The 26743-nt window shown below is 56.5% G+C and overlaps 1 protein-coding gene across 1 annotated transcript; it reads right to left on the reverse strand.

Annotated features, from left to right (window-relative positions):
* Positions 1-4342: 4342 nt before the first annotated feature.
* ERLEC1 (endoplasmic reticulum lectin 1) lies at positions 4343-26224 on the reverse strand. Its single transcript, XM_029072114.2, has 14 exons — positions 26063-26224; positions 16419-16523; positions 15302-15382; positions 12479-12556; positions 12251-12314; positions 11260-11306; positions 10081-10304; positions 9836-9965; positions 7863-8021; positions 6908-6967; positions 6408-6532; positions 5529-5606; positions 5367-5442; positions 4343-4566 (listed from the first exon to the last, which is right to left on the reverse strand). Exons 1-14 carry the CDS (start codon positions 26192-26194, stop codon positions 4495-4497), a joined length of 1431 nt encoding a protein of 476 aa, XP_028927947.1. The 5' UTR covers positions 26195-26224; the 3' UTR covers positions 4343-4494.
* Between the last annotated feature and the right edge of the window lie 519 nt (positions 26225-26743).

Here is a 26743-nt window from a genome sequence, read left to right on the forward strand (position 1 = left end):
CAGTGGAAAGAGCACGGGCTTTGGAGTCAGGGCTCATGAGTTCGAATCCCAGCTCTGCCACTTGTCAGCTGTGTGACTGTGGGCGAGTCGCTTAACTTCTCTGTGCCTCAGTTCCCTCATCTGTAAAATGGGGATTAAGACTGTGAACCCCACGTGGGACAACCTGATTCCCCTGTGTTTACCCCAGCGCTTAGAACAGTGCTCTGCACATAGTAAGCGCTTAACAAATACCAACATTTATTTTTTTATTTTTACAACGGTCTGTCTGCACACGGTATGATTGATCGATGGAACACAATCGTATAATAAGAATGATAACGTTGGTATTTGTTAAGGGGTAGACACAGGGTCATCAGGTTGTCCCACGGGAGGCTCACAGTCTTAGTCCCCATTTTACAGATGAGGGAACTGGAGCACAGAGAAGTGGAGTGACTTGCCCACAGTCACACAGCTGACAAGCGGTGGAGCCGGGATTCAAACCCATGACCTTTGACTCCCAAGCCTGTGCTCTGTCCACTGAGCCACGCTGTATCTGTTGAGCGCTTTCTGTGTGCAGAGCACTGTATTAAGCGCTTGGGAGAGAACAATATCAATACACCTACTAGCCATCCCAACTCCCTCCTTTTAATTTCAACTGTCCTCGGCCTCCCTGTTTTTCTTCAGTATAGCCAAGGTGGATGCCAACGAAGAAAAACTGACCAAAATGAAACTGTATCAAAAATTTGCCTCTTTCAGAGCCACTGTGGTGAAAACAGAACTGGCCAAAGATTTGCTCAGGAACTCCTGGGATGCGAGTGAGTTTCTTCATTATCATTACAAGGTGATCAAGTTAAGCTCTGATCTGTTGGTTATCTTGCCAGCCCAGCTGTCAGCATCTCCAAGTCAGAGCCTCAAAACCAGATTTTCCTGAGAAGGTACTGTTAAATGATTTTCCTCAAGACTTTTTAGCATCCTGCTGCAGCATTCCTCTTCGGTATTCTAAAACTAGGTCAATATACTTAGTGGACAGAACAGTTGGCATTATAATTAAAACCAAATTTCCCCCGGGGGAAATTACCCTTCTACCCCCGGGCATCAATCTAAGCAGTCGCAGGCAATGTCACTGTTTATTGTTGTATTGTACTCTCCCAAGCGCTTAGTAAGTGCTCTGCACCCCGTAAACGCTCAATAAATAGGACTGAATGAAGTCAGAGGGAAGAGGCCTTAAATGGAGCCGGCTGTCAGAGTCATCCGGGACACCTTCCGAAGTCGCAGGCTGAACGAATTTCTAGGACGTGATCATTTCGCTGCCTCTTTCTCAACGGAAACTGTGGAACATTTCTATTTTGGGCCTGCCGGGTAGCGTTCCCTCCACTGCGCGGGGAGGTAGAGCGTGAGCGGATCGGCGCCCGAGAGAAGCCGACGTGGAATCGGAGGATGATTTGGTGGGTTTCGATGGTGCGTGTCGGGATCGCCGGGGGATAAGCATCGCCCGTGACAGCGCGTGATAATCATGCCTGGACTCTGGGCAACGAGGCCCTCACCGGCCCTGCCCGCGCAGGCAAGTGTTGATCTCTACTGCTTTCTTTTCCCTCGGTAAATACATGGGAATGGGGAGAGCAGAAATGTAGCCCTCCCTTTCCAGCCTCCCCATTCATTTTTTGAAAAACTACTGGCATTCGTTTAACACTTACTATATGCCAGGTCCTGTGAAGTCCTGTTCTAAGCACCGGGTTCGTCGTCGCCAAGCGCCGTCGAGTCGTTTCCGATCCTTAGCGACGCCGCGGACCCACTTTCGCCGCGACATCCTACCTCCGCCCCGTTCCGGTACGTTATGTCCGTACGGTTTTCTTGGTAAACATAGGGAAACGGTTTACCACTGCTTCCTTCCTCAAGCGCTGGGGTAGATTCATTCCATAGTATTTATCGTGCGCTTACTACGTGCAGAGCACTGAACTAAGCGCCTGGAACGTACAATTGGGCAGATGCAAGGTAATCAGGTTGGATGCAGTCCATGTCCCACTTGGGGCTCACAGTCTTAATCCCCATTTTACAGACGAAGGGAACTGAGGCTCAGAGAAGTGAAGTGACTTGCCCCAGGTCACACAATCCACGTGTGTAATTTAAAATGTGTATTTTAGCCCCGTTTTACAGACGAGCAAAGCAGCACGGCGGAGTGAGGTGACTTGGCCAAGGTTACCTCCCAGGCAACTGGTGGAGCCGGGACTAGAACCCAGATGTCCCGACTCCCAGTTCCCCTGCTCTCCTCTCCAGGCCCGGCTGCCTCCACCAACGTGGGCCGGAGCCCGGGGCTGAGTGTCGAGCTCCCCAGCGCCGACAGTCCAGTCCACCCCACCCCGTGCCACCTCGGGCCCGGAGCCAGCGGCCCGGGCGACGTTAGGGCGTCCGCGCCATCGGGTGGTCTCTCGATTTACCGGGCGGAAGGTAAGCGTGTTTCCGGCCCGGGCGGGTGGCCGGGGGTCCCAGGGAAAGCCCCCCGTGGCCGCTGCTGCTCCCGTTATGGGCAGAGCGTGCCACTGTGCGAGGCCTCGTCTCTGAACGGCGTAGCGGCCCGCCTTTCATCCTCCTCTCTGAAAGGAGCATGGCCTAGAGGCCAGAGCCCGGGGGCTGGGAGTCGGGTCACGGATTCTAATCCGGGCTCCGCCACTTGTCTGCTGTGGGTCACTTCACTTCTCCGGGCCTCATTTCCCTCATCTGGAAAACGGGGACCGAGCCCCACATGGGACAGGGACTTCACCCAACCCGATCTGCTTCGTATCCATCCCAGCGCTCGCTTCCGGGCCCGGCACGTACTAAGCGCCGAACAAATAACCCAATTACTATTATTCACCATCGTGGCGGTGGGGGCGGAGCGGGAGCTGAACGGTTCAGAAAAGAAAGGAAGGACCAGTCACTGCGACTCTCTGTCAGTCCTGAATTGCTTTAAGTGGGTCTGTATGTTTTTTTATGGTATCTGTTAAGTGCTTAGTATGGGCCGGGCACTGAACGGTTTGGAATCAAAAAGAAGAACCAGTCAGTGCAACTTTCTTCCAGGCCCGAATTGCTTTAAGCCTCTTTGTACTTTTTTTTTTTTTAAATGGTATCTGTTAAGCGCTATGTGCCAGGCACTATTCTAAATCCTGGGGTAGATACAAAGTATTCAGTTCAGATGCAGTCCCTGTCCCACCTGGGGCTCACGGGCTAATCCCCATTTTACAGATGAGGCAGCCGAGGCCCAGAGGAGTGAAATGACTCACCCAACACCACACGGCAGACAAGCGGTGAAGCCAAGATCAAAAACCAGGTCTTTCAGATTCCCAGGTCCGTGTTCTATCCCTTAGGCCATTTTGCTGCCTCTCTGTGCTCTATGGGCTTCGTCATCATCAGCGGTATTTATCGGGCGCTTACTCTGCGCAGAGCGGTGTACTACGCACCTGGGAGAGTCAAGACAACAGTTGGCTCGAAGTGGGATTGGCCCAGGAGCAATCTGATCTCTGCGGAAGGCACCGCGTAGGCCTGGGAAGTGGACTGGGTCGCTTGGCTGCACTTTCCCCCGGGCGAGGCAGGGCCCGTGATTTCCGAGCATGGCGCTTCCAAAGATGCAACGCGGTCTAGGGGGAAGCCTGAGGGCTTGGGAGGCAGAGAACCTGGGTCCTGATCCCGACTCCGCCACTTGCCTGCCGCAGGATTCACTTCTCTGTCCGTTTCCTCTTCTGCAGAATGGGGAGTCAATAGCTACTGTCCCTCCCTCTTACACTAAGCATCCCATGTGGGACAAAGACTATCCAACTGGACCATCTTATAGCGATCCCAGCGCCTGGCCCACGGTAAACGCAAAACCACCACCACCATTATTAACTTTTCCTCAGGACAAAGGGGGGAGAAAGGAAAGAGTACTAAAAAGTGTGTTTATCAAATCATCATCATAATGCTCGTTAAGTGCTTACTACGTGCCGAGCAACGTTCTAAGCGCTAGGGTGGATGCAAGTTAAGCAGGTCGGACCCAGAAGAAAGCTCTCCCTCTTCCTCCTCCGTGGCCCGGAGGCCAAGGCCTCAGTGGTGGGCGACGGCGGGGCGGCCCAACCCGGTGCCCGGCGAAGGGTCTTGGACGCATCTGGTCTCCCTGAGCCAAGAGCCCGGGGCGCGGACGCCGGCGAAACGGGGCACGCCTCCCTCGGGTTTTTCTGGTGGGGTCCCCACACCCGGCGCCGTCGACTCACCTCTCGGTAGCGTTAGACGACGACGGCCGGGGCCGGCCCGGGAAGGGAAAGGACCCAGGCGGGCCCGGGCGAGGTTTACCCTCGCCGCCGTGCTCGGCCCCAAAACCGCCCCCGTGCCAGGCCGGCGCCAAGAAGAGGCGTGGTCCCGCTTCATAAGTTTATCGATAACCTCTTATATACACATACGTATTCACAGAGTGGTCGAGAGTCCTTTTCTAGAGTCCTTCGGGCTGAGAATCCGACGGTGGCGGGCGGCCCCGGGGCTCCCAGGGGGCTTCGGGCCTCCGCTAGCCTCTTAGCCGGGGACGGAGAGGAGCCCGTTCTCGTCGGCCGTGTCCAAGATCTTACAGATCACCGGAGACTCCACCTGCACGACACGCGCGAGGCTGCAGACGGTCTGACCCCAGAAGGACCCCCGGACTAACCCCCGGACAGAGCCTACGGAGCGGGCGGACTTGGAAATGAGGGAGAGAGAAGTCGAGGACGCGGCCGGATTCCCTCGAGAAGGGAAACCCGTCGTGGGCCGGGAATGGATCTGCTAATGCTGTGGTATTGTACTCCCTGCACAGTAAGCGCTCAATCAATACCAGTGATTGGTTGATTCATACCGTTGATTATTATAATAATAATGGTATTTGTAAGTGCATACAATGTACTATGGGCACTGTACTAAGCGCTGGGGTGGATGAGGTTTGGCTCAGTGGCAAGAGCCCCGGCTTGGGAGTCAGAGGTTGTGGATTCGAATCCCTGCTCTGCCACTTGTCAGCTGTGACTCTGGGCAAGTCACTTCACTTCTCTGTGCCTCAGCTACCTCGTCTGGAAAATGGGGATTAAGACTGTGACCCCCATCTCGGACAACCTGATTATCTTCTATCTCCCCCCATCCCAGCGCTTAGAAGAGTGCCTGGCACATAGTAAACGCTTAACAGATGTTATTATTAGTATTCAGGCAGATCGAGTTCCACATAGTCCCCGTCCCAGGTGGGGCTCCCATTTTACAGATGAGGTAACCGAGGCCCAGAGAGGTGAAGCGACTCGCCCAAGGCCCCACAGCAGACAAGTGGCAGAGCCGGGATTCGAACGCGTGACCTGCCGACTCCCAGGGGCCGAGCAGAAAACAGTAGAGGGCGGGGCCCGGGAGGCGGCGCGGCTGCGGTCCCCACTCACCCCGAGGATGTACTGGCACGAGTGGGGCTCCAGCATGTACACGGTGACGGCGTGAGGCGACTCGGACTCCTTGCACCTAGAACGCAAAGCGGCCGTGGGCGGGAGCCCGGACCCCGGAGCGAGGGGGGCCCGGCCGCGGTGGCCCGCCGCCCCGCCACTTACTTCAGTTTGACGGTCACCTGTCGCGGCTTGTCGGTCAGGTCACACACGTCGCCGTTGCCGTAGAAGTGGGACACCATCCTGCCGAGGGAAACGAAGGCTTTCCGGGCCCGTCTCGGCCACAGCGCTCACGTGGGGGAGGACGGTAAGGATTTCCGCGCTCACTCGGGGCCACCCGCGCACCGTTCCTTCCCCCGGAGTAGATGCCGTACAGTCGGGTCTGACACGGTCCCTCTTCCTCCCAGGGGCTCGCCAGCAGGAGGAGGACTGGTCCCCTGAGCTGGTTGGGGGCAGGGACTGTGTCTTTTTGTTCTAGTGTCCTCTCCCAAGCGCTCCGTACAGCGCTCTGCACACGGTGAGCGCTCGAATACGACCGAATGAATGAAAGGTCACCCTGTTGCAGCCAACGACGACGAGGCCCGGAATGACCGACCGAGGTCACGCGGCAGGCAAGCGGAGGAGCCGGTTTTACAACCCAGGGCGGATCGATGGCGTTCGTGAGCGCCGTGTGTGGAGCCGGGGAGGGGAAAAGAGAACCGCGTGGGGAGGTACGTTCCCTATCCACGACCGGGTAGGGACTGGGCTCTTTCCGCTAGGCCACACTGCTTCTCTACAGTCTGTGGGGGGGGCTAGGAGGTGGACAAAGAAGGGTCCATAACCCACTGCCCGGGGCAGAACCAACCACCCCCGACCCCTACGGCCACCTCGCTCATCCCCCCGAGTCCCGGGAGGCGGGTCCAGGGATCCAAAGCAGGGCTCGGACCGGCCGGCGCAGAGGGTTTTGTTTCCCTGCCCTCGAGCCAACGTAGGCCCTTCCCTCTCCCTTTAGTGTGGCAGGACCTCTGGCCTGAGGAGAAAAAGGCCCCGGAGGACGGCCCCCACCTCACGGTCTGGATGCCGTCGTCGCGGGGGTGGTAGGCTCGAGCCGGGTTCTTCTTGGCCCACTCGATGTGCTCTTCTCGGTTCCACGTTCCCACGACCACCGACGTCTTCCCCAGCTCCTTGTCCTAACGTGAGACGGGTCGGGAAGAGCAAGGTGAGGAGTGGGGGACTCGAGCAGACGGCGCGAGCGGAGGCCAGGCCCCGTCGGGGACCGAGAACGGGGGGGCCCCTCCCGGGCACCTCCGAGCCTAAGGCTCCGGGCCCCCCGGCGTTCCGCCCGATTCACCCCGATACAGCACCGAGACACACTCAGGGAAAATCACGTTTCTTTCATCTTCGGAAGCACTCTCAAACGTGAAAGAAAATCCCCTCAGAAGGACTCCCAAGTGGGCGGCGGGTCCCCGTCGCGGGCCCCCGCCCCCCAATAACGAACGATCCCACCGGCTTGCCCGCCACGCCCCGCCACTAGCCGGAAGCACGCTCCGAGTGTGGCCTCGTACCTCGTGGTATTGGTGCACGTATTTTCCGTAGCAGAATTCATACTTCCACCAGCCAACGCCCTGAGGGGGAGGGGAAAAGGAAATCAGGGCCGGGGCCAGAGGAGTCTGCTAAAAGGTACGAGGCGTATAGCGGCCCTGTCCCGTAAATCCTCTTGGACTGGGCCTGCCGCCACGGGACGGACAGACGGCTGAAACCGCGCCGACTCTGGGGCCCGGCCAGCCTCGGCGTTCAACAAACTGGGGCCGGTTTGGGGGAGGTTCCACCGGTGGGGCCACGAGCTGGGCAGAGGCCACAAGAGAAACTTCCGGAAGAACACCACGTGCTCTGGGCCGGGGGCAGGGGGCCATTTCCGCCCGCCCTCTTTTACCCTGAGGCGCCGGGGACGGACTATCATCCAGAAAGAGAAGCCCGCTTCGATCCCGAGGCGGAACCGATGGGTGGGGCGGCCGCTGGAGCATATTAGACGGGGCTTTGGCCGGAGAAAGCCAACCCGAGCTCTAAAACCTACCCGGAGACGGTGCGGTCCCGGTGCCGGCTCTCTCCGCTCAGGGGACAAGGGGGTGGTCGACCGGGGGGGTGCGGTCACCTACCGGCTCTGACTTAGAACCGTGGGAACCGCCCGGCACGAGCAGAGGCTTCCCGGGCCGGCCTTCCCGTCGGAGACGACGGTCGGAACGTCTCCGGTCCCGCCGGGCGGGAGGAGCAGCCCGTGGCCCGTTTTGCGGCCTAGCCACCTCCCGCCGGGGAGGAGAGGAAGTTGGCCGAGAGAGGCCGCGGGACACCCCGAGGGGACGGGCTCATTTCTGGGCGGCAGCGACCCCGCCCCCCGCCCCCGGGGCCCGAAGTCTTCTCCGACCTAGCGAGCCGAACGGGTTTTCACTTCTGGGTGCGGGCAGAGGCCGCCGGGGAGCCAAAGCCCGAGCTGAGCGTGGGAGGGGAGGAACCCCGCCTCACCCCGTGGAAGCAGTACGAGCCGCTGAGGAACTCCTTGATGAGCTGCTCGTCCGTCAGCTTGGAGATGTGCGTCGTTCCAACCGTGAGTAGCTGATGCGTGCCGACGGCCACCGGTTTGTGGACGGCAAACTTCTCCTCTTTGGCCGAGTGCAGCTCCTCCTAAGAGCGAGACGGGGCTCGAGGGGCCTGTCTCGGAAACCCCGCCGGGAGGCCCCCGCGGGCTTCCGGCGGGCAGCGACGGCGACGGGCACGACGCCGTTAGAAAGCCAGAGCCTCCGCGGAGGCCCGGAGGCTTTGTCGTCTGCCCCGTCGCCATGGTCGTCGAAGGGCCACGGTGGGTGGAGCGGCAGGAGAGGAGGTAGCCCATGCTATGAGGCAACGGTGATGGGGGAGCAGCCGACTGAGGGAAGGACAGCGAAGGGGACGGGGAGACGGGGACTTGGGGGGCAGGACCGGTCCTCACACAAGTAGCCGTGGGGACCCAGGTTTCTCCTGCCTCATCAAGATGCCCAACAGGAACTGTGAAATACTGGGGAAGCGGCAGCATGGCCTGGTGGCAGGCGCAAGAGCCTGGGTTCTAATCCCAACTCAGCCACTTGCCTGCTGAGTGACCCTGGCCTAGTCGCTTCCCTTCCGTGGGCCCTCAGTTTTCTCATAGGTATAACGGGGATTCAGTGCTCATTCTCCCTCCTATTTAGACTCAGTCCCACGTGGGACAGGGACTGTGTCCCCTTGGATTAATCTGTAGCTACTTTAGCACTTACCCCCATAGAAAGCGCTACACAAATCCCACAATTATTATTCCCACTCTACCCTCCCAAGAGCTCGGTACAGTGCTCTACACCCAGTAAGCACTCCACGAATACGGCCGAATGAACGAATACTTGAGGTTTATGAAATGCCTCCTAAACCGAGACATACGGTCCTGTTTCCTTAAAAAAAAAATCCCTTTCCTAAATGAGCGGACTCATTCTATCCTCTCAAATATGACAGAATCCGTGGCTCAGTGGAAAGAGCCCGGGCTTTGGAGTCAGAGGTCATGGGTTCGAATCCCGGCTCTGCCACTTGTCAGCTGTGTGACAGTGGGCGAGTCACTTCACTTCTCTGTGCCTCAGTTACCTCATCTGTAAAACGGGGATTAAGACTGGGAGCCCCACGTGGGACAACCCGATCCCCCTGTGTCTCCCCCAGCGCTTAGAACAATGCTCTGCACATAGTAAGCGCTTAACAAATGCCAACATTATTCTAAGAAAAGGCCCTGGACAGAGGTGAAAGGTCATTCCCTCTCAAGGAGGCTGCAGGGATTGAGCCTGCTGGAGGTGGGTTGTTTTTTTTTTTTTTTTAATATGCTATTTGTTAAGCGCTGACTACGCGTCAGGCACTGTTCTAAGCGCTGGGATAGATAAAAGTCAAGCCAGACACAGTCCCTGTCCCACACGAGGCTCACAGTCAAAGCAGAAAAGCCAGACATCCCCATTTTCCTGGTTTCCTGGCCTGGAGGCTCCTAGAAACCCCTGTTGCTGGCCCTCCAGGCCGGAACAGGAGGGTTCCAGGACGAACGTCTTGAACACAGACCAGCCCCCGGTTTAGGAAAGGCCCTTAACTCCTTTCTTCAGTAGAGTGGCCACGCTGGCTACAGCGATCGGCCAAATATGGGCCATTTCGCTGTATTCTCTAACCCTTAGAACCTCACTATCTCTCGAGTTGATGCCGACTACAGAAACTCAAGAGATCAAGCGGACAGAGGAGAGAAGAGCTATTTCAAGGCCAAACTGCTATTTCTAAAGAACAGGATTTGACAGAGTGCCCAAACAGTCAAGCAAATTGATGCCTAAGAGGGTCAAGCTTAAAAGGAAGACTGAGTGATCGTCTGGAAACTTAAAAATCTGAACCGAAAATAAACTTCAGGCCGGGAACGAGACGCAGACGATCGATGCCCCAAAAACCGAGCCTCGATCAACACAGTCGTGTACCTCCTTCACTCTTCTAAATGGCGTCTTCATCATTTCCTGCTGCGTCTCCAGTTGTTTCAGGTTGTGGGGTTTTAGTGGTGATCCTGGAAGCGACTGACAAAATATGTCATTCACAGGGGAAACTCTGAACCTAGCCAAACGAGAACAAGACACTGAGCCCTTGCGAATGCCGAGGAGCCCCCACGCACCTCTCCCCCGGGTCTGGGCGGGACAGGACCGCCCGTCCATCCGCTCGGGCCCCTCACCTGTACTTGGGGTGATTGCATAACAGCGGTGTCAATATGACAACTTCATACTCGCACGTGGTGACTTCGGCCACGGAGAGGATTTCGTGTTTAGCTTCCGGGTGACAGATGTACATGACGGTACTTGACCTGGGCAGGTTCTGCCTCAGGCTGCAAGGCGTACCGTTCCCCATTCCTACTGGGTAGTAGGGAGTCATCTGGCCTTCAATGTTTTTCGTGGGAATCTACACGCAACAAAACGACAACAACAACAACAAAACGCACGTCACTGGGGACAGCCCAAATGATCGCTCTTTTCCTTCCAAGGTGAACTCTACGTCGTAAAAGATTCCACCCTCGCCGACAAATCTTTTTCCAAATGCCAAGTTCTTTCGGATCTTTCCTTTTGACCTCTTTATGAAAAACACATTCGACTGCAGCAAATTTAGGTATCGGATCAAATGCAAAGTGCGGTTTCCTTAAAGGAAACATTGGGCACTTGCAAGGTTTGAAAAACGCACACTCGTACAACACAGACACACTAGAAATACAAGAATGAGTAAACACTGAAACCTCCCTCCATAAAAAAAAAAAAGTGCTGATTCTATTCCAAACCATCCAGAGGAAAAGCAACGATGCCGACCCAGGAAAGGAGGCTACAAAGCAGCCTCAGATGAGAAGGGCAAAGTTGGGACCACAGTCAGAAGGCGGCAGGGAGAGGTGGACAGGAGGGGAAGAGAGCGCTTTGGCCTCCAACACTGGAAGCAGCAGCGTGGCCTAATGGCGAGAGTCCGGGCTTGGGAGTCAGAGGATGTGGGTTCTAATCTCAGCTCTTCCACATGCCTGCTGTGTGACCTTGGACGAGTCACTTTACTTCTCTGGGCCTCGGTTACCTCATCTGTAAAATGGGGATTGAGACTGGGAGCCCCACGTGGGACACAGACTGTGTCCAACCTGATTATCTTGTATCTACCCCAGTGCTTAGAACAGTGCTTGCCACATAATAAGCGCTTAACAAATACCATAATTATTATTATTCATTCATTCGATAGTATTTATTGAGCGCTACGTGCAGAGCACGGTACTAAGTGCTTGAATGGACAATTATTTTTGGTCCCTTCCTGGGAAGGCTATGCAAATCAGATCCCCATTTTAACAGTTTCGATTGACAAGAAGGCAGATTGAAAGGTTTGCACTTGCCTCTCTGGAATTCTCGTGTGGCTTTTCATGTTCTTTTTCGATCTGTTCTGTTAAGGGCAGAAAAATTCAAAACTGCTAAAAATGACAAAGGTTCAACCGGTTTAGAAATCAAAACTTTCAAAAGAAGCTTTCCTTTGCAATCTACGGGACTTCTTCCTGTCCATTCTGCAGAGCAGAAGATTTTTTAAAAATCATTTACAAAGTCCACGCGTGAGCTTTGGCGAATTCTTTACAACAGGTATTGTTTATTAATCAATATTTCTCAAGCACTGTGCGCATAGCACCGTGCTAAGCGCTTGGGAGAGGACACTAGAGACTATTCCACAGTGTTGGTAGACTCATTCCTTGCCCACCAAAAGTGTACAGGCTTATAGAAGTTTCATTCAAAGGTATTTGAGCGCTTACTATGTGCGCTGTACTGAGCACTGTGCTAAGCGTTTGGAATATACGATTCGGCAACAGATAGAGACAATGCCTGCCCCATGACGGGCTTACAGATAAGTTTCTGTTGCTGAATTTGTTTGTATTTTGAAAGATGTCAAAGTGCTCTAGTAAATGCTAAGATTTAGGCGTAATTTTCCATTAAATTGATTACGATGGATCAGAACATCCCCAAAGACTCCTCGGGGCTGAAGATATTCTACTTTACATCCTTAACTAAAATGTCTCTGTATTAAATCTGGATACATTAGTCAGCTTAAATTATAAGAGGGCTAACTTCTTTTTCTTTTTCCCTAAACATCTGCTAAAGCGGGAAAACTATATTGTACGTCAAAGCTTCCCAAACACAGCTTTAAGAATCAAATGTGCCTCAAAAGGCTGAAGATGCAGTGCCCGCGAGCAAAGGAGAGTAAGAAAAACGGGGAAAGAACTTCCAAACGGGCATTAATAAATCAGATGTTTACTATTTTACCGCCCAGATGACTTCTTTTAAAATCTTTTTTTTTGCTTAAAAGCCCACTGAACACCCAATCCGAGCACAAAGTCGAACCTGTTTCAGACGCTGGGTTCTTTCTCATCATGTTTCCGAGGTAATACTCTTGAATGCTTATTTTCTACAGTAAAGAGCACAACACAGCATGAGCCAGTCTGTGAAGGACGACGTTTCAAAAAGACCCAGGATGGTCTCGCCTCCCCGCCCCGGAATCGCACATTTTCTCTGGGAAACGGGGCGAGTGGCAGCTGGGTGAGGCCCGGGCTTTGGGCAAGAAAAACCAACCTGCCCGGTTTCTTTCTCTTCGTGGTACTGGCGAATGTGCTTCCCATGGCATACTTCGTAGGTCCAGTACGATTCGATCTGAAACAACGGATTCGCCGATTTAAATCCACGGGCTCTGGGGAACTGTGAGCGTTCTCACGGTTTTGCCATTCCCCGTTTGGCAGCCCGTGGGCAAGTGACTCGCTGGAGAAAGGCAAACTTCGACAAGTGACCGGCATTTTTGTAGAATGGCCGGAAACGAACTCCCCCCCCCCCTCCAAAAACCCAACAGACCAACTATACTTTAGAGAAAGACACCTACTATTTCTTGTACGCCTCCGGAACGAAAGTTTATCAGTTGAGAACAAAGTGTGAGCTTTGTAAGGAAATCTGGCTACTTAAGAGTTGCACAGGCCTGGGTGTTTTGGGATTCCCGATCTTGCACGGGCCTCAGCCCATTTCAAAACGTGAAGTTCTAGCTAACGGAAAACCTCTCGGTGTGAGGGGGTAAATGCCCAGCTTCAAAAGACTAAGCCTTTCTTCCTTAGGAGTGCCTTCAAAACAAGTTACAATCTGGGGCCTTGGCTTATTAGCTAATCTGCTGGATGCAATGAGGATGGGACAATTTTTCAACCTCTTCCACGCGTATTTAAAAATATATTTCTCAAAGGCTTGCACCAACTTAGGAGTCGAATTATAATCATTCTGGTATTTACCAAGCATCTGTTACGTGCAGAACCCTCTGCTAAGTGCTTGGGAGAGTATCTACGAAGTATTTTAACGTCAATCTCTCAAGCTATACTGTCAGTTCTTTGAGGGCCGGGATCGGGTCTACTTTGTGGGGTGTTTTTTTCTTTTAATGGTAATTGTTAAGTGCTTACTCTCTGCCAGGTATTGTACTAACCGCCGGGGTAGACACAAGCCTATCGGGTCGGACACAGTCCGTGTCCCACGTGGGCCTTACGATCTTAATCCCCTTTTACAGATGAGGAAACTGAGGTCCAGAGCAGTGGGCTGGTTTGAGCACAGAAGTGTGGAGGAGCGGATTGGCAGGAAATGATTACACGCTGAATTCGACCATGCCTTCGATTCACAGGGAAGCAAATGTGGCCTAGCAGAAAAAGCAGAGGGCTGGAGGTTGGGAGACCTGGGTTCCAATCCCGGCTCTGCCAACCATTTGCTGTGCGACCTTGGGCAGGTCACTCAGACTCTAGACGGTGAGCCTCACTGTGGGGAGGGAATGTGCCCACCAACTCTGTTAGACCGTACTCTCCCAAGAGCTTAGCACAGTGCTCTGCAAACAGTGAGCGCTCCCTACATTCATTCATTCAATAGTATTTATTGAGCGCTTACTATGTGCAGAGCACTTTACTAAGCGCTTGGGATGAACAAGTCGGCAACAGATAGAGACGGTCCCCGCCGTTCGACGGGCTCACGGTCTGATCGGGGGAGACGGACGGACGAGAACGATGGCGATAGATAGAGTCGAGGGGAAGAACATCTCGAAAAACCGATGGCGACTAAATAGAATCGAGACGATGTACAATTCATTAACAAAATAAATAGGGTAACGAAAATATAGACAGTCGAGCGGACGAGTACGGTGCCGTGGGGAGGGGAAGGGAGAGGTGGAGGAGCGGAGGGAAAAGGGGAAAAAGAGGGTTAAGCTGCGGAGAGGTGAAGGGGGGATGGCAGAGGGAGTAGAGGGAGAAGAGGAGCTCAGTCTGGGAAGGCCTCTCGGAGGACGTGAGTTTTAAGTAGGGTTTCGAAGAGGGAAAGAGAATCAGTTTGGCGGAGGTGAGGAGGGAGGGCGTTCCGGGACCGCGGGAGGACGCGGCCCGGGGGTCGACGGCGGGACGGGCGAGACCGAGGGACGGCGAGGAGGCGGGCGGCGGAGGAGCGGAGCGTGCGGGGCGGCGGTAGAAAGAGAGAAGGGAGGAGAGGTAGGAAGGGGCGAGGTGACGGAGAGCCTCGAAGCCTAGAGTGAGGAGTTTTTGTTCGGAGCGGAGGTCGACGGGCAACCACTGGAGTTAAGAAGGGGAGTGACACGCCCAGATCGTCTCTGCGGGAAGATGAGCCGAGCGGCGGAGTGAAGGATAGACCGGGCGGGGCGAGAGAGGAGGAAGGGAGGTCAGAGAGAAGGCCGACACGGTAGTCTAGCCGGGATATGACGAGAGCCCGTAACGGTAAGGTAGCCGTCCGGGTGGAGAGGAGAGGGCGGATCTCGGCGATATCGTAGAGGTGAGACCGGCGGGTCTCGGCGACGGATAGGACGCGTGGGGCGAACGAGAGGGACGAGTCGAGGACGACACCGAGATCGCGGGCCCGAGAGACGGGAAGGACGGTCGCGCCATCCACGGCGATAGAGAAGTCCGGGAGAGGACCGGGTTCGGGAGGGAAGATGAGGAGCTCGGTCTCGCTCACGTCGAGTTTTAGGTGGCGGGCCTACATCCGGGCGGAGACGTCCCGGAGGCGGGAGGAGACGCGAGCCCGAAGGGAGGGGGAGAGGACGGGGGCGGAGATGTCGATCTGCGTGTCATACGACTTAGCTTCTCAGGACCTCAGTTTCCTCATTTGTAAAATGGGGGTGAAATATACCTTCAGACTGTGAACTCAGCATGCAACGGAGTCTGTGTCTGATCTGATGGGAGGGCACCTACTCTCTGTGTGTGCTTAATAAGACAGTGATGAGGATCAGTCAGTGAATTTACCTACTTATCCACAGTTTAGGACAATGGTAGAACAGGAAGACGTGCAGGATTATTTTCTGAATCAGTATCGGGCACGAAACATGCACCTTGCAATTCGGCACCTCTGGATCGAAATGCCCACTGGAAAACGTACCCTATAGGAGCAGCTGCTCTGTTTAAACAGTGGGTCCAGGAGTTGCCCTGGAGTGGGTCCTTTGTAGTCCTTATCTTCTTCCTAGAACAAGAACGGAAATCTTGGCTCAATCGGACTGTTCAAAATCCCCACCCCCGCTGGTGAGAAAAAGCACACCTTTTGGAAAAGATCATGCTGGATCCAAAGTCGACTGGACATCTGTTGAAGTGATAAAAAAAAAAAAAGAGTGGAATATCAAAAGAACGATCCCTCTAACCAGGAAGAGAAATGAAGAACGATGTAAGAGAGTAGTGATTCTAAAAGGCGGTGACTGTGGAGGGATAGGTAACACACCCTGAGGAGACAGCTCTCTTGACAGACTGAATTGCAGGAATCAGTACTCCAAGCCCTTCTGGAAAAGTCATTTTAGAGGACGCTTTTAGAAAAAAAAAATCCTATCTGATCTGCTTGGACAAATTTTCAGTGAGTTTGTCACGGACCACTCCAAAAAACCAAAGATTTCTGCCACACTGGATCTCGGCCGGGAAATTCTCACGGCAGCTCATTTTTAACCGTGTATTCCTTGCTACCTTTTCTGAAGATGTTCTGACGTTTGAGAGGACAAGGGCTACAATAAACGGGGTCAAAAGCGTCTCCCAAAAAATGCTTCTCAACCGACAACGATCGGAAACCTTTGAGACAGCAACTCCAGGAGAAGGCAGTCCGGTTAAGTCTGTATCCACCCAAGCGCTCGGTACCGTGCCTGGCACAGAGCAGGCGCTTAACAAATACCATAAAATTCTTATTCTTCACCAAAGTAAACCTGGGATGCGATATCCCGATTCCTTCTTTGCCTTTGAGCCGCTGAGCGCCACCCAGCAGAACTTCATCGATAACTCTGCTGTGCCTGACTTTCCTAAGCACTCGGTATAGTGCTCTGCACATAGTAAGCGCCCAAAAAGTACCTCTCATGACGATGAAGTCAACGGGCAAGAACCATTCCAGTGTACACTCTTTATGCAACGTTCAAATCGGTGCACAATCCACACTGTTTTCAGGGAAGCGTCGGATCCGAAAGCCATTTCCTCAAGAATGGTTGAAATTCAGGTCTGTAGTCAATCTACATCTTAAAGCTTACCTCGTCTCCGCTTGTGACCAGAGGAAGGATGCATTTATACTTTTCTTTATCTGCAGTTGTCATGATGACATAATTATCTTCCTTATACAAAACACCAGTCGTGGGCTAAAATTGAACAAAAAGAAAGCAGGGTCAGACGTTCTGCTCAGTGGCAGGGAGCGGGACACATTCCTCGTTCTGGTTAGATAGCGTCAGCCGCTCCAACTGTTCTGTTGGGTGAAATGCCCAGTCCGCCCACGATTCCAAGGACAGGTTAAAAACTCTAGGGATTCTTTCCCACGGGAGGGGAAAACGAGCCTCTTGGCAGACATCACATCCTCAAGTCTACAAAGAACCGAAACGAAACTCTCCACACACACCCCAAAGAAAACACTGCTGATGCAATAAGCTGAAATGAAGACCAGGCTGGCCATTAAGCGTGCCGCGTGACACTGAGCCACTGGGAATCTAATATCAAAACCACCGCGTGGATGAGGTCCACGGAGCACTCGAGGAGCACCAACCCCCTCGGACCCTGAAGAGCTGCCTAAATAGAATTTTTTCAAGTGGTATTTGTTAAATGCTTAATATTGGTATTTGTTAAGCACTTACCATGGGCAGAGCCCACAGTAGATACAGGGGAATCAGGTTGTCCCACATGAGGCTCACAGTTAAGCCCCATTTTACAGATGAGGTAATTGCGGCACAGAGAAGTGAAGTGTCTTGCCCACGGTCACCCAGCTGACGAGTGGCAGAGCCGGGGGTCGAACCCATGACCTCCGACTCCGAAGCCCGGGCTCTTTTCACTGAGCCACGCTGTGTCAGGCACCGTTCTAAGCGCCGGGCGCAAGTTGACGCCCGGCTCAACGGCCCCCAGATTTCCCCTCGTGGCACGAAATCCCATTCCTCCCCTAAATTCCCCGTAGACCGCCAGGGATAAATTGAGGAACTCTTTTGTTTCGAATCCTGCCTCACAGGAACTCTGGGCATCATTCTATACTAAGAGAATGCAAAGGCCTTAGGAGTGGGTGGATGAGTCTGGGGAAATTACTGATTAGGAGCTGCCTGGCATTTTCCAACTGCTCGTCGGTCTCTGAATTTTTTTCTTTTAATGGAATCTGTTAAGCGCTGACCGCATACAAGGCACTGTTCGGAATGCTGGGGGTGGATACGAGTTCATCTGGTTAGACCCAGTCCAGGACCCACACGGGGCTCACGGCCTCTATCCCCATTTTACAGATGAGGTCACTGATGAGGCCCAGAGACGTGAAGTGACTGGCCCAAGGTCACGCGGCAGATGAGCGGTGGAGCCGGGATTAGAACCCAGGTCTCTCGCGCTCCCAGGCCCCTGGTCTAGCCCAACCGGGCCGCGCTGAACGTGCGCGTGGGGACCGACGGTGGGGAGCGTGGCTCGGCCCCGGATCCCTCGGCCGGATGAGAGGTGAGCCGCGTGGGACTCCAATTCGGCGGTTTCGGGAAGCCCCGTCGGTTGATCCAGTGGAGCCTAGCGCCCGTCACCCTACTCCCGGGGGTGCGGGTTTGCCGTCACGTAGCTTTGTTTATTGGGTTTCTCCTAGCAGGGGTGGGGCAGGAGTTCATCCACGGCGACAGAGAGGCCGGAGCCGCTAGCGGAGGGCGAGGCCAAAGGCGAGGAGGGGACTTCCCTTCCATCGAAGTATTCTGGGCCGTACTGGAAGGTCTGAGTGGCTCCCGGGCAAAATCCCTCCAGGCCTCGTCCGTGAAGAACCACGTCGGAGGCTGTAGAGAAGCGGTGTTGCCTAGCGGAGAGAGCCCGGGCCCGGGAGTCGGAGGACCCGGGGGCTAGGAGCAGGGATCGCCACTTGCCCGCCGTGTGATCTGGGGCCGTTCACTTCATTTCACTGGGCCTCGGTCTCCTCATCTGTAAAATGGGGATTCGATACCTGTCCCCCCATCTGCTTAAGAGTCGGAGCCCCGTGTGGGACAGAGACTCAGATTATCTCATTTCTACCCCGGTGCTTACTTAGAACGGCGCCGGGTGCGTCGTCAGTGCTTAACAAATACCATAATTACGATCCTTCCATCGATCAGAGGGAATTACTGAGCTCTTCCTATCTGCAGAGCACTGTGCCGAGTGCTGGGGCGAATACAAGATAAAAGAGTAGGTAGATACGATGCCCCCCCCCCCCTTAAGAGGTTCACAATCTACTAGACCTACTGGTTGCACTTGGCTTCACTGTCTTTCTTCACCCTTTCCTAAGCCCCACGTCACTGGCTACGTATCAGTAATTCATTTATTCGTTCATTCAGTAGTATTTACTGAGCGCTTACTACGTGCAGAGCCCTGTACTGAGCACTTGGAATGGACAATTCGGCAACAGATGGAGACGGTCCCTGCCCAATGACGGGCTTTATTTATTTATTTATATTAATGTCGGTCTCCCCCATCAGGCTGTAACCTGCTTGTGGAAAGGGAATGTGTCTGTTGATGTTCACAGTGTACTCTCCCAGTTGCTTAGTACAGTGCTCTGCACACACTAAGCGCTCAATAAATGCGACTGATTGATTACTAGAAGGCCAAGTGACAGGTGGAGCTGCCCGCCCGGCCCCGCAGGAGGTGGGCAAGCTTTACGGTGGGAAAGGAAAGCCTTTCCCCGTCGGACTTCCTGATCCCTTGCGGAATTTACCGCGTTTTAGCGAGGCGCGGCATCGAAAGCGTTGACGTACCCGGCCCCAATCTTTCCTGGGGCATTTGAGAGAGGTTTCCGGCGGTGAGGCCTGGTGGAAGAGCCCGGGCTTGGGGGTCAGAAGGCCCTGGGTTCTCGTTCCAACTCCCCCACCTGTCTGCTGGATGACCTTGGGCCAGTCACTTCAGTTACCTCCCCTGTAAAATGGTAATAGAGAAGCAGCGCGGCTCAGTGGAAAGAGCCCGGGCTGGGGAGTCGGAGGTCATGGGTTCGAATCCCGGCTCTGCCCCTTGGCAGCTGTGTGACTGTGGGCGAGTCACTTCACTTCTCTGGGCCTCAGTTCCCTCATCTGGGAAATGGGGATGAAGGCTCTGAGCCTCACGAGGGACAACCCGATGACCCCGCATCTCCCCCAGCGCTTAGAACGGTGCTCTGCACATAGTAAGCGCTTAACAAATACCAACATTATTATGAATTAAAACTGTTGAGTCCCATGTGGGCTGTGGACCGTGTCCAACCTGATTAGCTCGCTTCTACTCCAGCGCTTAGTTCAGAGCCTGGCAGGCAGTAAGTGCTTTAAAAAAAAAAAAAAAAAAAAGACACCAGCATCTGCTGAGCGCTAACTGCTTGAAAAATGGGAGGGTGATGGTTTCACAGCTTTAACTGTTGGGAGCAAAGAAGGCTGCCGAGCGAAGCGTCCTTGGGGACGGATGTGCGTCTGCCAGGGTGTTTTCACCGAGCGGGAGGTGGGTCTGCTTCTCCGCCTTCCCGGACCGAACCCGATGCGGATGGATCTCGGTCCGGCGGGAGGGGAGATGACGGCGAAGACCGTTCCAACGGGAACAGAAGCCCTGGGTCCCAACCCCGGCTCTGTCGCCCGTCTGCTGCGTGACCTTGGGCAAGTCACTTCACTTCTCTGGGCCTCAGTTCCCTCGTCTGTAGAATAGGGATTAAGACCAGGAGCCCCACGCGGGCAGGGGCTGAGCCCAACCCGATTAGCCTGTATCTCTCCCCGGCACTTAGAACGGTGCTTGACACGTAGCAAGTGCTCAACAAATACCGTAATTCTAGTAATTCTTACTAATTCAGGATTTTGGACAGATCAGAGAGGCAGTTCCAAAGCTTTACTGGGTGGGGGGCAGAGGCCTCTGTGGACTAGGCCTTTGTTTTGCAGATGATTTTTGTGGATCAGAATGTCTCTCCCACGCTCCTCAAGAGTCCCTCGTTCGTGTCCCTTCGACTGATACAGTACGGTGAGCGGAATCTCTTACTGTGTTCCTAAAATGACACTTTTAGCTATCCTGACCTCCAACCTGCCGAACCTCCAAGCATTTTCAGTTCCTTCTCTGGGGAAAAACGAAATACAGGCGATACTTATAGTAGCTTACGGTGTACGGAATCCCACAGGCGCTTAGTTCAGCGCTCTGCACACAGTAGGTACTTAATAAACGCCACCGACAGAGCGAGCTGGAACGAATGAGGTGGAAGCAGGTGGTGGTGAGGAATCACCAACACGCAGAAATCAGCCTTAGCAGCAGGAAAAAAAAAAAAAGAGCTTTAAAAGATGCTTAAAGGAAAGAAGCTACAGGATTAATGCGGCCTTTTCCGGGTGACTTTTCCGGGGGTAATATTATTAGGCGCTCGTACAGCCTGTAGGCTTGCAGGATACATTTTTTATGGTATTCGTTAAGCACTGTTCTAAGCGCCGGGGTAGACACAAGATAATCAGGTCGGACCCAGTCCCCGTCCCACATGGGGGCTCAGTCTTAACCCCTATTTTACACATGAGGTAAGGCAGGCACGGAGAAGTTAAACGGCTTGCCCACGGTCACACAGCAGACGAGTGGTGGAGTCGGCATCGGCACCCAGGGCTTCGGACTCCCTGGCCCGGCCCCCGTTAGGCCACGCTGCACAGCACCGGCTTCCTCGGTAACGGGGACTTAATCGTCTCGAGGAAACACAAGAGCCCTCGGGGCCGATTCACAGCGTCAAGGGATCTGGGAGGCGAAGTCATCATGGCAATCTTGTGGCTGGGATCCTTCTAGTTTCCTCAATAATAATGTTGCTATTTGTTCAGCGCTCACTATGTGCAGAGCACTGTTCTAAGCGCTGGGGTAGATACAGGGTCATCGGGCGGTCCCACGTGAGGCTCCCGGTCTTCACCCCCCATTTTCCAGATGAGGTGACTGAGGCCCGGAGAAGTGAAGTGACTCGCCCACAGTCACCCAGCTGACAGGTGGCCGAGCCGGGATTCGAACCCACGACCTCCGACTCCCCCGCCCGGGCTCTTCCCACTGAGCCACGCTGCTTCTCTAAGTGGTGCACCTCCCGGATGCTAACGAGGAAGATTTGGGCGGGAAAGAGGATACGCATCTTGGCGACGCCCGGCGCTTTCTGCGTCTTTTGCTCCTTACTGGCGGTGGGGAACTCGGAAGCAGCCCGGGGAAATCTTGCCCGGGCTTCCCGGCCGAAAGCCGCCAACGAGGGAGGCGGAGGCAGCGGGGAGGATCTGAGGGTGATGCTGCTTCCCAGTCTCACATTCCGAGGGGCGGCCGGCTTGTTTACTCGGTGGCTCGACTGGCCTTACGATTTACTCTGAGAAGAGAGGCTCCGACCGGATCCCGTGACTCACGGCACCGGGCGCCGTGCTAACGGACGCGACGGTGGCCGGAGGAAGCGCGAGCTTCCGACTCCCGCGTCCCGGAGGGCATCGTCCATCGGTCACACGGGGGTCTCCGCCTCAGCCGCCCACAGTGACGGATCGCCTTCTCTCTCCGGGGCCGGAAGGCAGCCGTAGTAGACGATACGTGGGGATTTCCTACAGACGGCTCAGGCCGACACGCAAAGGACTTTCAGACCCACGGTGTTTCTCCGGTGTGATCGACTCTTGGGAGGGACAGAAAGGCAGAAGAGAAACGGTAGCCGAAGGGGAAAAGGAGGGGGGGCGGGGAAGTCTCGAACGGAGCAGAATGTGAGAAATTCAGCGTCGCAGTACGGCACGGCCCGGGAGTGGCAATTTCCCCTGGGTAAAACAGGAACACACTTTGCTCCCCCAATGCCAGGCCACTCACCGTACCTCCAACTCTTCTAAATCTCACGGCCGACCCCTTGCCCAAATTCTCTCTCTGGCCTGGAACCCCCTTCCCCTTCGTATCCGACAGGCCGCCCCCTACTTTGAAGCCCTCTTAAAATCACATCTCCACCAAGGGGCCTTTCTCGCCTAAGCCCTCATTCCCCCCCCCGCCCGCTCCCTTTCCCTTCGGGTCGCCCTTGGGCTCGGAGCTGCGGCACTCGATATCCCCCCCTCAGTCCTACAGCACTTATGTACAAATATCTATAATATGTTTTAATGTCTGTCCCCACCAACCGCCTCTAGACCCTAACCTCGATGCGGGCAAGGAACACGCTTAACACAGCGCTTCGCACACAGGAAGCACTCAAGTACCGCCGACCGACCGATCTACCGCCTGCTAGACTCCCGCCTGACGTTAAAGCCTTTAGGGGCCCTCATGACTTAAAAATAACCACCGTGGTGTTTGTCAAGCAGAGACTTTGCGCCAAACGCTATCCCAAGCGCTGGGGTAGATACGATCTGAGTAGTTTGCACTCCGTCCCTGCCCCGCGTGGGGCTCACGGTCTAAGCGGGGTGGGGGAACGGGCATTCGATGCCCATTTTAGGCGAAGACACAGAAGCGCGGAGGAGTCACGCGATCTGCCCGACGTCACGCGGCCGGCGGGTGGCGGGGCCGGGATTCGAACCCCGGTCCCTCGACGCCCGGGCCCCTTCCCTATCCGTTCGACTACCCCGCTTCTCTTAGAGCTCGTGCGTCGCAGATGCGTATAATGGATCCGTACACCTGCGACGCACGAGCTCTTCTCCCTTTCGAACCCGCCGCTCCGGGGGGCGATCGGTGCCGCCGGGGGTGGGAGGCGATGGGGAAGATCGGAGCGGAAGCGCCCAAGACGCCGGATTCCACGCGGTGACGGGGACGGCTCTCTTCGGGACGGGGAGGCTTCCCGAGTCCTCGCGTCGGTGAGCGCCCCTCTCCTCCATCTCGCCCCCCGCGCCCGTCCGAGACCGCGCCTCAATCCGCGTGCCTTCACGTCGGGGTCGCTTCCCGCTCGGGCCGGCGGCCGGTCGAAGCCGCTCTCCCGGAGGGGTCCGGGGTCCACCGACCTCGTCTCGGCTCCCGCCGTTAACGGTCGGGTCCGGCCGACGCCCCGGGCGGAGATCGGGACCGTGGGAATCCCTGAGGAGTCGGGCGGAGGGCCGGGTTCAACGTCCCCGCCGCCCGGGGCCGGCGGTGACCTGACGTGTTATTTTCCAAGAGGTCTCTTGAGAGGGACATTCCTCGGCGCGCTGGGGGCCTCCCTGGGTCTCCGAAACCCAGACGGGGAGGAAATTCCTCCCCGACCCACGCGGAGCAACCGAGGCTCGTTTCCACCCCTCCGTCTCTCCGAAGGCAAACGGAATCGGGTGGCTCCTCCCCGTAAAACTCGCCTCGGTGCTGGACGGACGTCGATTTACCTCCCCGCCCCCCCCCGCCCTCACGCCACCCCGGCGGACGCTTCCCGCGTCCGCTCGTCGGTCCGTTTTCCGGCGATGTTCGTCGGACGGGTTCCGGCGGCGAGGCGGCCCGCCTCCGCACGGGTTCTAGTCCCGGCCCCGCCGGGGGCCTGACGGGCGTGTGAGGCCGGGCAAGTCGTTCGACACCTCCGTGCCTCGGTTTCCTCCTACGAAGGAGCCCGCCCGCTCCCCTTCCGTGTGGCGATCGATTCCCGTTCTACAGACGAAGCGACCTCCGCAGCAGGTTCTCCCATACCTAGACTCGGAGCGCGCCCAGAGACCCCGGTTCCTCCCGGGCGGGGGGGGGGGGGGGGGTGGGGGGGGTGAAGAGGCGGGGTCGGGGGGGGGGGGGGGGGCGGGAAGGTGGGGGGTGCCCGGCGAGGAGGACAGAGGCCCGGGAGTCGGAAGGTCACGGGTTCTAATCCCGGCTCCACCACTCGTCTGCGCGGGGACCTCGTACCTTCGTACGAGGAAACCGAGGCACGGAGGTATCGGACGACTTGCCCGGCGTCACTTCACCGGGCCTCAGTTCCCTCATCTGTAAAATGGGGAACGAGACCGTGAGCCCCACGAGGGACAGGAACCGGGCCCGACCCAATTCGGATCCACTCCGGCGCTCAGTACGGCGCCTGGCGCGTAGCAAGTGCTTATCACACACCGAAATGATTATAATTATCACTTCCTAGGCCTCAGCTCCCTCGTCTGCAAAACGGGGACAGAGACTGTGAACCCCGAGTGGGCCGGGGCTGCGTCCAACCCCACTGGCTTGGAACCACCCCGACCGCTCAGTACAGTGCCTGCCGCCTCAGCGGCGCCGAAATAAATAAACGGCGGTGTCCGTTAAGCGCTTACTAGGTGCGAAGCCCTGTTCGAAGCGCTGGCGGATACAAGGAGATCAGGTCGTCCCACGTGGGGCTCACGGTCTTCATCCCCATTTGACCGATGAGGTCACCGAGGCACCGAGAAGTGAAGCGACTTGCCCAAAGTCACACGGCTGGCAAGCGGCCTAACAGAGACCAGAGTTCTGATGCTTATCCGTTACCATTAATCTCCGAAACGGCGTGTCCCGGTGGACAGAGCACGGGCCCGGGAGTCAGGCGGTCACGGGTTCTAGTCCCGCCTCCACCATCTGTCTGCTGTGGGACCTCGGGCAAGTCAGCTCACTCCTCTGGGCCTCAGTCCCCTCGTCTGTAAAACGGGGACGGGGCCCGGGAGCCCCAAGGGGGACGGCCTGATGATCTGGCATCTCTCCCGGCGCTTGGAACCGGGCTCGGCACAGAGTGATGATGAGAAACAAATAAATGTTGGTATCTGTTAAGCGCTTACTCTGTGCCGAGCGCTGTTCTAAGCGCCGGGGTGGACACGGGGGGGAATCGGGTCGTCCCACGTGGGGCGCCCGGTCTTCATCCCCATTTGACAGATGAGGGCACCGAGGCACCGAGAAGTGAAGTGTCTTGCTCCAAGTCACACAGCCGACGAGTGGCCGAGCCGGGATCCGAACCCGTGACCTCTGACTCCAAAGCCCGGGCTCCTTCCACTGAGCCGCGCTGCTTCACTAAGGATTATTCTCTGGGCCTCGGTGGCCTCCTCTGCACAATGGGGGACGGGAAGCCGGTGAGCTCCGAGGAGGACGACCTGCCGCCCCTCCCTCCCCGCAGCGTTTAGCACAGTGCCGGGCACAGAGTCGGCGCTTAATACCACTGCAGCGTGGCTCAGTGGAAAGAGCATGGGCTTTGGAGTCAGAGGTCATGAGTTCGAATCCCAGCTCTGCCATTTGTCAACTGTGTGACTGTGGGCAAGTCACTTAACTTCTCTGTGCCTCAGTTTCCTCATCTGTAAAATGGGGTCTAAGACTGTGAGCCCCATGTGGGACAACCTGATTCCCCTGTGTCTACCCCAGCGCTTAGAACAGTGCTCGGCACATAGTAAGCGCTTAACAAATACCAACATTATTATTATTATTACCAACACGATGATGGTTTTCTGGGCCTCGGTGGCCTCCTCTGCACAATGGGGGACGGGAAGCCGGTGAGCTCCGAGGAGGACGACCTGCCGCCCCTCCCTCCCCGCAGCGTTTAGCACAGTGCCGGGCACGGGGTCGGCGCTTACCAAGCACCAAGACGATGACGATCCTCCGGGCCTCAGTTCCCTCCTGCGTAAAATGGGCGATGAGCCCCAAGGAGGACGACCGGCCGCCCCTCCCTCTCCCCGCAGCGTTTAGCACAGCGCCGGGCACGGGGTCGGCGCTTAACAGATACCCACACGATGGCGCTTCTCCGGACCTCAGTGGCCTCCTCTGCCAAATGGGCGTTGAGGCCGGCGAGCCCCGAGGCGGACGACCTGCCGCCGCCCCTCCCTCCCCTCCCCTCCCTTCCCCCCTCCCCCTCCCCGCAGCGCTTAGCACAGTGCGGGCCCCCGAGCCGGCGACTGACCAGGACGAGGCGCGGTCCGGGCCAGGCGAGGCGGAAGGGGACGTGGTCGCTGAGCGGGGGCGGCAGCGGGCGTCCGCCGCCGGAGGCCTCCAGGAGGCCGCAGAGGACGAGCAGCAGCGGGCCGCCCCCCATCCTCCTCCGCCTCTTCCTCCCGCCGCCGCCGCCGCCGCCCCCCCCCTCGGCCCATGGACGGCGGCGCGGGGGCACACCGGCGGGAGCGGGAGGAGCGGGAGCGGGGGGAGGAGGGGGAGGGGCAGGGGACGGCGCCGCCGCGCAACAACCACCGCCGCCGCCACGTCTCCTTCCGGCGGACGCCCCGGCCGCATCCGGGGACTCCGCCCCGGAAACGCCGACGTCAACGGCCCCGCCCCACGCCGGACGCGCACGTGGCGTCCTCTCCCCTCGCCTCCGGCGCCTGCGCGTCCTCTATCCGCCCCCCCCTCCCCCCCCGCCTCTGGCGCCTGCGCGTCCTCTCCCCTCCCAACCCACCTCCGGCGCCTGCGCGTACTCCCTCCCCACCCATCTCCAGCGCCTGCGCGTCTTCTCCCCCCCACCCACCTCCGGCGCATGCGCGTCCTCTCCCCTCCCACCCACCTCCGGCTCATGCGCGTCCTCTCCCCACCACCCAACTCCGGCGCATGCGCGTCCTCTTCCCCCTTCGACGCACGGGCGTTTCCCCCC

The sequence above is a fragment of the Ornithorhynchus anatinus genome, chromosome 9, assembly GCF_004115215.2.
Source record: "Ornithorhynchus anatinus isolate Pmale09 chromosome 9, mOrnAna1.pri.v4, whole genome shotgun sequence".
NCBI lineage: Eukaryota > Metazoa > Chordata > Mammalia > Monotremata > Ornithorhynchidae > Ornithorhynchus > Ornithorhynchus anatinus.

Excerpts from the sequence above, each read along its gene's own strand:
- ERLEC1 (XM_029072114.2), bottom strand. The coding sequence starts at position 26,194 with ATGGGGGGCGGCCCGCTGCTGCTCGTCCTCTGCGGCCTCCTGGAGGCC. Across the intron at positions 11,307-12,250 it reads GAACCCAGCGTCTGAAACAG|AACAGATCGAAAAAGAACAT; the intron begins GTTCGACTTTGT and ends TGCCCTTAACAG. Across the intron at positions 10,305-11,259 it reads CACACGAGAATTCCAGAGAG|ATTCCCACGAAAAACATTGA; the intron begins GCAAGTGCAAAC and ends TGTTGCGTGTAG.